The sequence below is a fragment of the Odontesthes bonariensis genome, chromosome 1, assembly GCF_027942865.1.
Source record: "Odontesthes bonariensis isolate fOdoBon6 chromosome 1, fOdoBon6.hap1, whole genome shotgun sequence".
NCBI classification, from domain to species: domain Eukaryota; kingdom Metazoa; phylum Chordata; class Actinopteri; order Atheriniformes; family Atherinopsidae; genus Odontesthes; species Odontesthes bonariensis.
In genome coordinates, this window is record NC_134506.1 from 46,690,097 (window position 1) to 46,702,722 (window position 12,626).

The 12,626-nt window shown below is 45.7% G+C and overlaps 1 protein-coding gene across 3 annotated transcripts; it reads right to left on the reverse strand.

Moving 5' to 3' along the window:
• Positions 1-1,854: 1,854 nt before the first annotated feature.
• LOC142386863 (uncharacterized) lies at positions 1,855-5,046 on the reverse strand. 3 transcript variants are annotated; one of them, XM_075473969.1, is made up of 4 exons: positions 4,718-5,046; positions 4,337-4,445; positions 2,522-2,709; positions 1,855-2,416 (listed from the first exon to the last, which is right to left on the reverse strand). In XM_075473969.1, exons 2-4 carry the CDS (start codon positions 4,421-4,423, stop codon positions 1,897-1,899), a joined length of 795 nt encoding a protein of 264 aa, XP_075330084.1. In that variant the 5' UTR covers positions 4,424-4,445; positions 4,718-5,046; the 3' UTR covers positions 1,855-1,896. The 3 variants fall into 3 exon arrangements, with proteins under 3 accessions (XP_075330084.1, XP_075328751.1, XP_075329206.1); XM_075472636.1 differs by having other exon boundaries at positions 4,337-4,500; XM_075473091.1 differs by lacking the exon at positions 4,718-5,046 and having other exon boundaries at positions 4,337-4,501.
• Positions 5,047-12,626: the final 7,580 nt, after the last annotated feature.

The following is a 12,626-nucleotide window of genomic DNA, read 5'->3' on the forward strand; positions in this document are numbered from 1 at the left end:
TGACTTCAACATAAATATAAACATAAACGCAAATTAAATAAATAAAAAAATTAAACAAGTACAACTCTGTAATTGGAAGAGTGATGGCTCATTATTCAACCGCCTATTTAAGAGCTGATTCTAGCGGCGCGGTAATGGCGAAACGATGGCAGATCTGGCTTTGTTAGAGGACCTGAACGCGCGCATCAGGCGCGAGAGAGTGTTCCGGGACCGGCAGGATTTCTTTCGGGAAAATGATGAGTGGCTTAAGAGCCGTACAGGAGAGGCGCTTTAACACTGCGCATAGTACGCGTGCCACTGTGGAGAGGTGTACAGGGCTCCTAAAGGGCAGGTGGATCTGTCTCTGGCTGCGGGGGGAACCCTTCTATATACGCCCGAAAAGGAATGCAATATTAGTAATGCTTGCGGGGTGCCAATTCCAGATGTACATCCAGAGGACCCCGTATCCAGAGATCCCTTCCACCAGCCTGCACAGCCAAGAGCGCTCAGGAGGAGAGAGGACCTTATTCAGCGATTCTGACTTTTGGTAAGCATTCTGTTATTCAAGGAAAAAAGACGTAGCTCCGATCAGGCCAGCCACCCTCTCCTCCAAGGCACTCAAATCCAAACCTGGATCGGAGCCCCCCCCCCACCCCCTCCCCGTTTGTGACATGCTGCGTCGGAGAGCTGCGACCTTCTTTGGTGGCAAATTTCATATCGGACCACTTCTTCCTGATCTTATTGGAGAAAAAGTAAAACATCGTTCAATTTTAGATTTCATTTAATCTGGAGTTTATCACATTTTATTGACCATCACAGTAGGGGAAAATACATAACTCGTCCGGTCTGCGATTTACATCGCCAACGCTGTTGACAGCGTTTCTTTGCCGCCTTTCGTCTATCCATGTCGCAAATTCTAGAGGTGCGGCCTTTTGTAGAAGGCGTGGTTAGGATCATTACGATGGATTTCAGCCGCCGGATTTATCAACAGCCGCTCGGTCTTACGATGGGATTGGTGTGGTACGCATGTTCTGTGAATCTCACTTGAGCCTCTGCGTACGATGAGTTCTCCGCTCATATCAACGATGCTTTCTACGACGGCTTGATAAATGAGGGCCATAGTGTATGGTTTGGATCGGAAGCATCCGGATGTGAGCAAAAGGGGGGGCGCCTCCAGAGAGGGCCACGTACACTTGTTATGATCCAAGGCAGTATAAAAGGGTGTCGCAAAATGAACTCTTTGGACATTGGTGAACATTCTGTATGCATATTTGCTGTGACGGCTTGTTCAATAAATTCCCCAATGGACGGCTGACCGACGCGTATTCGACTCCTTTTCTCCACAACACCAGCAAGCTGCATATTTGCAGCAGCACAGTCCTTGGGAATCTAAATCGCGATGTCAGCCATTCGTCTGTCTCCGCAGGATATCTACACGGTCTCGGAACACACGCTCTCTTCCAAGAGACGCGCTAAGGCATGCAAAAGTAGCAAGTCAGCCGCTGGTTACACTTCCCATTGACCTTGTTATATACAGAATAAAATTAACCTTCATTTAGTTCACAATTTAAGTCAAACAGAATAGTGTCAGCATAATTATGGGGTATAATGTATATATTTATTTATGTTTGCTTCAAAGTAATTAAATGTACATTCCATTAGTCAAGAAAACTTGATTGGAATAACAGCAGACTATTTTAGGAAACTCCTACAATTCTGTTCCTACCTGAAAGAAAACGTAAAATACGAAAAGCAAATTCTCTTAAATCACGCGTACGCACGGTTTAAGAACAGATCTGTTATTTTATATTTTATATTGCTATTATGATGATAAAGAATTCAAATAGGAAAGGATAAAGTTTTATTTATATCCCTCTTTTCAGTTTACATAATTTCTTCTGGCAATCTGTGTGTGTCTCACACTGTCACTCCTCTGCCATCATCGGCCACCGTGTGCTCCATCGTGCAGCAGCACAGACGCACCAGCAGCTTGTTACCGAGTTCTTTGAGCATAAAGACGTACAGAAACAAGTCCACAAAACGACTGAGCAGAAGCAAGGTGTAAAGTGTGGTAATGGTCTCAAAGAGATTGGTGTTAACTAACTCCTCTAAAAATTGCATAATGAGTGTGGGAAGGATCATCAGAGTGTAGCCAAGCAGCAACAGAACTAACGTTGCCACAATTCTTCGTTTTTCCTCAGCGGGCACCGAGGTGGCAGCAGGTGGAGTTTGGAACAGTAGTTTCAGGGTTCCAGTCACAGAGATGATGAAGACGGGGGCAGGGAGAAGGCCCAAAATACAGAGAATTAAAACCTCGCCGAAAGTTACCAGAAGAGGGACAACGACTATGCAAACAGCCCAGACTGCGGCACAGAGCAGCAGTGAGCCTTTCATTTGCCTGATGCAGTGCAGCTGTGGGCAGGCGACGACAGAAAACCTGCAACACAAGACAGACAGAAAACAGACACCGTCAGTATCACTGCGCGGGATAGTTTATCCCGGATGATGATGATTAAAGACGTGCTGAAAGTTGTATCGGCACCTTTCCACGGCAATGCACATCCTGAAGCCAAGACTGGATGCAAGACTGGTGCAAAAGCAGCCGAGAGCATGAGTTCCTGAGGTACTTGAGGTGTGGTCTTTTGCCACCAAAACAATAAAACTACAGAACCATATCAGATTGGAGATCAGGAGGTTCATGTAGTAGACTGGAACAGGAGGTCTTCGTGCCTGCAGGAAACCATAAAACAGTTATTAAAATGCTGTTTTCCTACACTCAGTCATGTGTCCAGCAGCTGTGGGATGAGGGGACCGCTGACTGTAATTAACATTCGTCTTGTTTCAGTGTTACTCAGACAGCAGCTGCATTGTGTAATGAGTCATAAAGAGCTTCTTTGGAATCAGTTTCTTTTTAGACTTTTGCATTATTTAGTTGTACATTTTGTAGCTTATGTGAATTTACTTCAGTGACTGTATGTGTGTAAAGTGTTTATATATATATAGATATATATATACTTTCTTCCAAACATTTCAGTTAAATTTGCATCTAATTTTATTTTAAAGGGATAGTCCGTCTCTTTTGACATGAAGCTGTATGCCCACTCGGTCTGTGGGGTCATTACTGTGGGGACCGCCCTGGTTCGAGGTGGCTGGGGGATCCTGCACTGCAGCCCTGGCTGTGGTGTGGATGCCGGCCCGCCCTGATCCGGGTGGTTCCCCGTGGTGGCGGCCTCTGTGCTCATTGGCGGGCTGGCTCCCGGTGTGGACAGATCCCCAAGATACCGTTTCCTCACTTCAGCGTCAAGCCAGATTTTAATGTTGATTTTAATGTTGATTGTTGTTGATATTGATGTTGCTCATTATGGAAGTGGTGGGGGGGTAGTATGTGTGCAGTGTGGTTGTCGGTGTGATGTTGTGTGTGAGTTTATGCATGAATTAATTTGATTATTGATTTTATTATGTAAAGCACTTTGTGCTGCTTTTTTAGTATGAAAGGTGCCATATAAATAAAGTTTGATTTGATTTGTATGATATCAATGTATCAGTGCATCCAGCCACCTAGCGATAGCCGCGCCTGTTACGGTGTTTGCTGCACGGTCTGCACTTCGGTCTGCACAGCAGGCAGTGATACGAAGGGAGAGAAAATAGGGCCAAGAGATTGTGAGGTCTGACTTTTTCCTGGAGAACCATTTTGTGATGCAAATGTATTACTCTGTTGAACGCATATTGTTCTGAGAAGCAAAACGCTTTATTTTTTAAACCCCAGCCAACTAGCCGGACTACCTTCATCAACACCAAAACGAGGCTGGAACTCTGCTCACAGGACGCAGCAGGGGGTAAGAAGATGTTCAGAAATGATGCTGCTGATATGGGATGTTACACAGCTTCATGTCAGAAGAGGCGAACTGTCCCTTTAAAATGTTTAGGCTAACATGCCCACTGACGGCAGGAGAACACGGGCCTGTAGATGCACTCTGTCGCTGCATGGAACAGATCAGTGTGTGGATGCAAAACTATTTCCTGCAGCTAAACTCTGTCTGTGGCCCACAGAGACAAAGAGAAAGTGTCATCAGTCACCCTGAGACTCTCTCTCTAAAACCTCATAATCCAGTTCGAAATGTCGCGGGTAATATTGGACTCAGACCTGAACTTTAACAGCCACATTAAATCAGTAACATCAGCATCTAAAAAACTTTGCCAGAATCAAAGGAATAGTGTCTAAAGCAGACTGATCTCTGCGTTTGTCTCCAGCAGGTTAGACTGCTGGAGGATGCTTCTGTGTCATCATTTAACATTTTCTTGAAAAATTCACACTGAAAGAAAAGGCTGCTAGTTAAGAGTGTGAATGTTTACGTACCTCATAGCACAACCAACAGATGAGCGCTATCGTCAGAGGAAAGCAGACAAACATGTCGATCCACCACACCACATTAATCGGCTCCATATGTTCGTCCTTTTCAGAGGTTCTTATGGATCACAGGTTGTGCACACGGCAGCAAGTTATTATTGTTCTTTTGGTGACTTTACATCATGTATATATAAAAAAAATGAAAAGGAAAAAGAGCCAGATGAAGAAAGTTCTCTCTGCACACACATACATGTGTAAACATTTATATCTATATATGTCTGTGTATGGTCTCACATTGAGACTTTTACAGAAGAAGAACTAATTAAATGTGCCATTTTTCAACAAGAGACAGTGAAAATACGTGGAAATATGTATAAACATCGAACTTACTTGCCTCAGGATGCCTTTCAGTCGCTGAAATAGGTAGTCTGAGGTCAGATTTGATGAAAGCAAATGCAGAACACGGAGCAGGTGCTCTAAAACTGTCCCTCGGTGTGAGTGTGAGCGTCCAGCCACTGGGGAGCCCGAACCAGTGTGTTTCCAGGGCCGAATAAATGGTGAGGGTTGAGTCAGGAAGGGTATCCGGCGTAAAACATGTGACAAAACGATGACGTGAGATCGACTCTCTGTGGCGACCCCTGAGTAAGAAGAAGAAGAAGAAGAAGAAGATTTTTTTGATTTTTAACAAAACGTTTATTAACACAAATTTTACCATAAACTTTCCACAATCACATCAAAAGAAAACATAAAAACAATAAATATTCACTTTATCAATTCATTATAGATTAGTTCTCCCTGATCAGAAATGGTGCACAATACATTCTTAAAACCCCACAGTTGTAAAAAACTATTTAAGTCCCCAGTGGCTCTGTGGAACAAAAACTCTAACCTCAACCTTGCCTTAACGTTACACTTCCACAGATTCACGGCATCGAGTTGAGGTCCAGCCTGCAGTCTGTCTCTGCCAGTTATAGAAATAGACATTTTGGCCTCTGCAATTAAATAATTTAAAATCCGTGATTTAACGCTGGTGGCTCGACTGTAATGCACACCGTTGGTAAAAACTACGCCAAAAAGGCTAAAAATTCTCATCAGAAAAACTAAAAACCCAGTCAATCGTACACACTCTATAAACACATGAAAAACACTCTCAGGCAGACCACAGAAAGGACACTCATTTAAAACCCCAGGACTGATGATCGATTAAAAACGAGTCTGTAGCGATGGCGCCGTGAAGAACTCTCCACTGAAGGTCACCAGTCCGTTTCTTTGTTGGAGGCTTGTACAGAGTCCGCCACTGTGGTTTCTGTCCTCTGAGTTTGTCGCTCCAGACACTGCCAGGTCTGTTATGGAGTGTTCTCTTGTTCAGGATCTTTGTACACTGTTGGTATATTACTTTTGGACCAGTTTTACATAAATCCAGTCTTGGGTTCGTGCAATGTAGCAGAGGACCACTTTCCTCCTGAAAATCCACCTCCAGGAAAACATCCGGGAACGGGTCAGTCGCGTCCGGCTGGCACCTTTCTGCGGCGTGCTGCTGCAGGAGGCGCCTCTCCCCAGCCGTCAGCCGCTCCCTCACCCTCTCCAGGAAGCGCCGTACCAGTCTGGCGGACCGGACCCCGAGCAGCAAGCTGACCTCCTGGACGTTAGAGAAGTCCGGTCCGGCCGCCCGCACCAGCCGCCGCAGGGTCACCGTCCCGGATCCAGCCAAGGCCCCATGCAGGCCCGGGACACTGTTGTCACTTACATCCAGCCTGGCTCCACACACCAAAGGTTCTTCTGAAAGCCAATGCAGAGAATTACGCGTTGTTGCTCTTTGCAGCTTAAAAAGAGCACAGGATTTAAAAACACCCTGATGGAACTGAGGCAACCCTTTTAACTTTAAAAGACTCAAATCAGTTAAAAACAGAGCAGCATCCAACCCCAGAAAATTAACACGTCTGAGAATGCAGCTGGCAACGTCCCTCCACACCGGAGCTCCATTCAGATATTTCTGTACAAACTGTAACCTTAAAGTTGCTGTCCTACTGGCCAGGTGGACAAGGCCCTGGCCTCCCTCCTCTCTTGGTAAAAACAATACAGACTGTGGCACCCAGTGTAGACCGTTCCAGAAGAAGTTCACCATGTCTGACTGTATCTTTACGAGCAGGCCAGATGGTGGGTCCATAACAGAGAGTTTGTGCCACAGCTGCGATGCAACCAAGTTATTTAAAACCAGCACCCTGCCCCGATAGGACATTTGTGATTGCAGCCACTTCCATTTCGTTAATTTATTCGTTATTTTCTGCTCGACGTTTTCCCAGTTTTTGTTTACAATATCTTTACTGCCTAAAAACACACCAAGATATTTAAAACCGTCCTTTTTCCATACCAGGCCTTGAGGGAGAACCAGGAGCCCTGCAGACCATTCGCCAACAGCCAGGGCTTCGCTTTTACCCAGTTCACCCTCGCAGCAGACAGGACAGAGAACTTCTCTGGGATCTCGGTTAAACCATTGAAATCTTGCTGATCTTTTATAAAAACAATAACATCGTCAGCGTAGGCAGATAAAACCATATTGTTACTGAAACCGGGTAAAACCAGACCACAAACACTCGAGCGTATTTTCTGGAGGAGGGGTTCCAGGGAGAGTGCGTAGAGCATCCCCGAGAGCGCGCAGCCCTGCCGGACGCCTCTACGCACCCTAAAAGGAGCACACAGGCTACCGTTGATCTTCAGCACACTCTCAATATCACTGTACAGAACCTGGATCTTGGCAATAATTCCTTCGCCGAACCCAAACCCCCTCATGGTTTTCCAGAGGAAGCCGTGTTCGACGCGGTCAAAAGCTTTTTCTTGATCTATTGCAGGGGTCTTCAACGTTTTTCAGGCCAGGGACCCCCAAACTGATGGAGAGTTGGAGCAGGGACCCCCTACTGTTTATATGGCATACAATTGTGTTTTATATTTAACGGGGCCTAGTGCCGTGTATAAACATAGCTCCTCTGTTATTGTACATTCAAATAATACACAGGTTAACATATTCATGTTTTTATTTTAAACATGTGCAAGGTACAGGGTGGCCGTGCCACTGCCATTTATAAACAAACATCTTGCATACAACACTGAGCTATTCAAATAATCCACAGATTTTAACTTTAAACATGCATGTAGATGGGACAATGAATCCACAAACCATCTGTGGATGGCACACGTTTGCACACAATTTGAGAAAAAACTGTTTGAAATAAAAAAAAATTAAAAAAAAATGTTAAAAATCGTCTAATCAACCAAAGATTTTGCGACCCCCCTGCAGTACCTCCGCGGACCCCCTGTTGAAGACCTCTGATCTAATGAAATCAAGCCAGTTTGTAAACCCAATGAACCGGAGACCTCCAAAACATCTCGAATTAGGCAGATGTTATCTACCATGGACCTGCTGGGGACGCAGTAGGTCTGGTCCCGGTGGATGACCTGCTCCATAGCTCTTCCCAGCCTAGTGGCCAGAGCCTTGGAGAGAATTTTGTAATCCGTACAGAGGAGGGACACGGGGCGCCAGTTCTTGATGTCCTGCAGGTTTCCCTGTTTGGGAAGCAGGGCGACGACCGCTCTGCGGCAGGACAAGGGGAGTGAACCAGTGTGCAGACTCTCATTGTACACGTCGAGCAGGTCTGTTGCCAGAACGTCCCAGTAGGCCTTGTAGAACTCGACCGTGAGTCCGTCAACGCCCGGGGACCTCTGGCCCTGCATGCAGAGGAGGGCTGTGTGGAGCTCCTGAAGCCCCAGAGGGCGCTCCAGCTCGACATTTGTCTCCTCCGAGACTCGGGGTAGTTCACTGCAGAACTCTTTGAACTTTTCCTCGTTCTCGTCGTACTCGCTCTGAAACAGTGACCCGTAGAACTCCACAGCCCTCCTCCTGATCTGAGCTGGTTCACTCAGCTGCTGCCCTGTGTCCGACAGCAAGGAGTGGATCTGCTTCCTCTGCCCGTGCTTCCTCTCCAGGCTGAAGAAGAAAGCAGATGGAGCATCCATCTCTGTGATGTTCTGTATCCGGGACCTGACCAGTACGCCTTGACCTTTGCTTTCCAGCAGGTTTGCTAACGTTAGCCTTTTCGATTTGAGAGCTTCAATGTGCTCTCGATTTCCTGTGGATTCACTAAGTCGTTCTAGTTCCACTATATTCATCTCCAGATCTCTGATAGATCCGGTAATGCCACGGGTGACGTTCAGAGTGTGCTGTTGACTCAGCAGTTTTATCTGTACTTTCCCATGATCCCACCACTGTCTCAGACAGGCAAAATCTGACTTCCTCTGTCTGAAACCAGTCCAAAAATAACTTAAAGTCTCTTTAAAACCTTTATCGTAATTTAGAGCTGAATTAAAATGCCAGTAAGCACTTCTAGGTAAAATGTTTCTAATAAAAACACTCCCTAAAAGCAACGAGTGATCCGTAAAAGCCACCGGTAAAATCTGGCATGTTTTAATCACATTAAAATGGTGTTTAAAGCAATAAAAACGATCAAGGCGAGCTAAAGAGATGCGGTTTTCCTTAATGTGGGACCATGTGTACTGCCTGGAGCCTGCATGCATCCTCCTCCATACGTCCACCAGGCCATGAGACGGACCAGCTGTCGCAGACCGTGTTGGGCTGCTGGATGCGGCTCCGCATGATTACGATCTAAAAACTCATTTTCAGTACAATTAAAATCACCACCTATTAAAACATAGTCCCACAATCACCCAACCTTTCCCCAATTTCCTCAAAGAAACGCCTTTTCTCTGCATTGGTGATCGGAGCATAAATATTGATAAAAACTATACTAAAATGATCAAACTGTGTCTTGACTAAAAGACACCTCCCCTGGATGACATGTTCAATTTCTGTATTATTTGGGGTGAAAGCTCTAGAAAAAAGGAAGCCCACCCCTCCACTCTCTGGCCCAGTCTGTCTATCAGTTCTATCACTATGAGTTTCCTGCAGGTAGACCACATCAATTTTCTTTTGTGTCAGAGTTTGATAAATTAATGCCCGTTTTTCAGCCTCCCTCGCCCCGTTAAGATTTAAAGATGCTATTTTAAAAGAATCCATAATGGGTAAGAGGCTCAAAAACAAAAAAGAAAAGATTATGAAAAATAACAAAATGCTATCGTGCACCATTGAAATCAGAGAGGAAATCCTTTTAGAACTTTAGTCAATATTTTCTTCAATCTATAAACTTCCGTGTCTGCAAAACCAGATGATTCGTTGTTCCTGATATAATATCTAGCTGACAAATAAAATAGTTTTAGAACTTTCAATTTTTATCCCTCGGAATCCTTTAGTTTCGTTTAAAAAACTTCTAAAACTCTCTACAGGGTATCTAGGTTCTTTTTTGTTCATTTGCGACACAGATACCTCACTGCTGTCAGAGAACCAGCTCTCATCGTCGCTGTTGTCCGACACCTCCTTCCTCTCTGCAGACAGCTTACCGGCTTACCTCTTTAACGGGGCCAAAGCCTCTAGCTCCATCACCTCTGTCTGTCTCTCCACCTCAGCTCCATAAACCAATCTTCACTGTTCTGTCCTTCATCTTGTCCATCTACCTGCACTTCCCCCTTCTCTCCCTGATCTCTACGCTCTAAATGCTCCTCATCATCTCTCACCCCCACCTGCTCTCCACCTCTCTCCACCATTTTCCTTTCAATTACACCATCATTCACCCCATCATTCATCCCATCATTCATCCCATCATTCACCCCATCATTCACCCCATCATTCATCCCATCATTCACCCCATCATTCACCCCATCATTCATCCCATCATTCATCCCATCATTCACCCCATCATTCACCTCATCATTCACCCCATCATTCATCCCATCATTCATCCCATCATTCATCCCATCATTCATCCCATCACCGCATCATTCACCCCATCATTCATCCCATCATTCACCCCATCATTCACCTCATCATTCACCCCATCATTCATCCCATCATTCACCCCATCATTCACCTCATCATTCACCCCATCATTCATCCCATCATTCATCCCATCATTCATCCCATCATTCACCCCATCATTCATCCCATCATTCACCCCATCATTCACCTCATCATTCACCCCATCATTCATCCCATCACCACCATCATTCACCCCATCATTCATCCCATCATTCATCCCATCACCACCATCATTCACCCCATCATTCATCCCATCATTCACCCCATCATTCACCCCATCATTCATCCCATCATTCATCCCATCATTCACCTCATCATTCACCCCATCATTCATCCCATCATTCACCCCATCATTCACCTCATCATTCACCCCATCATTCATCCCATCATTCACCTCATCATTCATCCCATCATTCACCCCATCATTCATCCCATCATTCACCCCATCATTCATCCCATCACCACCATCATTCACCCCATCATTCATCCCATCATTCATCCCATCATTCACCCCATCATTCATCCCATCACCACCATCATTCACCCCATCATTCATCCCATCATTCATCCCATCATTCACCCCATCATTCATCCCATCACCACCATCATTCACCCCATCATTCATCCCATCATTCACCACCATCATTCATCCCATCATTCATCCCATCACCACCATCATTCACCCCATCATTCATCCCATCACCACCATCATTCACCCGATCATTCATCCCATCACCACCATCATTCACCCCATCATTCATCCCATCACCACCATCATTCACCCCGTCATTCACCCCATCATTCATCCCATCACCACCATCATTCACCCCATCATTCACCCCATCATTCATCCCATCACCACCATCATTCACCCCATCATTCATCCCATCACCACCATCATTCACCCCATCATTCACCCCATCACCACCATCATTCACCCCATCATTCATCCCATCACCCCATCATTCACCCCATCATTCATCCCATCACCACCATCATTCACCCCATCATTCATCCCATCACCACCATCATTCACCCCATCATTCACCCCATCATTCATCCCATCACCACCATCATTCACCCCATCATTCATCCCATCACCACCATCATTCACCCCATCATTCACCCCATCATTCATCCCATCACCACCATCATTCACCCCATCATTCACCCGATCATTCATCCCATCACCACCATCATTCATCCCATCACCACCATCATTCACCCCATCATTCACCCCATCATTCATCCCATCACCACCATCATTCATCCCATCATTCACCCCATCATTCATCCCATCACCACCATCATTCATCCCATCATTCACCCCATCATTCACCCCATCATTCATCCCATCACCACCATCATTCACCCCATCATTCATCCCATCACCACCATCATTCACCCCATCATTCATCCCATCACAACCATCATTCACCCCATCATTCATCCCATCACCACCATCATTCATCCCATCACCACCATCATTCACCCCATCATTCATCCCATCACCACCATCATTCACCCCATCATTCATCCCATCACCACCATCATTCACCCCATCATTCATCCCATCATTCACCCCATCATTCATCCCATCATTCACCCCATCATTCACCCCATCATTCACCCCATCATTCATCCCATCATTCACCCCATCATTCATCCCATCATTCACCCCATCATTCACCTCATCATTCACCCCATCATTCACCCCATCATTCATCCCATCATTCACCTCATCATTCATCCCATCATTCACCTCATCATTCAGCCCATCATTCACCCCATCATTCATCCCATCATTCATCCCATCATTCACCCCATCATTCACCTCATCATTCATCCCATCACCACCATCATTCACCCCATCATTCATCCCATCATTCATCCCATCACCACCATCATTCACCCCATCATTCATCCAATCACCACCATCATTCACCCCATCATTCACCCCATCATTCATCCCATCACCACCATCATTCACCCCATCATTCATCCCATCACCACCATCATTCACCCCATCATTCATCCCATCACCACCATCATTCACACCATCATTCACCCCATCATTCACCCGATCATTCACCCCATCATTCATCCCATCACCACCATCATTCACCCCATCATTCACCCCATCATTCATCCCATCACCACCATCATTCACCCCATCATTCATCCCATCACCACCATAATTCATCCCATCATTCACCCCATCATTCATCCCATCACCACCATCATTCACCCCATCATTCATCCCATCACCACCATCATTCACCCCATCATTCATCCCATCACCACCATCATTCACCCCATCACCACCATCATTCACCCCATCATTCATCCCATCACCACCATCATTCACCCCATCAT

Excerpts from the sequence above, each read along its gene's own strand:
- LOC142386863 (XM_075473969.1), bottom strand. The coding sequence starts at position 4,423 with ATGGAGCCGATTAATGTGGTGTGGTGGATCGACATGTTTGTCTGCTTT. Across the intron at positions 2,710-4,336 it reads TCTGTTGGTTGTGCTATGAG|GCACGAAGACCTCCTGTTCC; the intron begins GTACGTAAACAT and ends GGTTTCCTGCAG. Across the intron at positions 2,417-2,521 it reads ATGTGCATTGCCGTGGAAAG|GTTTTCTGTCGTCGCCTGCC; the intron begins GTGCCGATACAA and ends CTTGTGTTGCAG.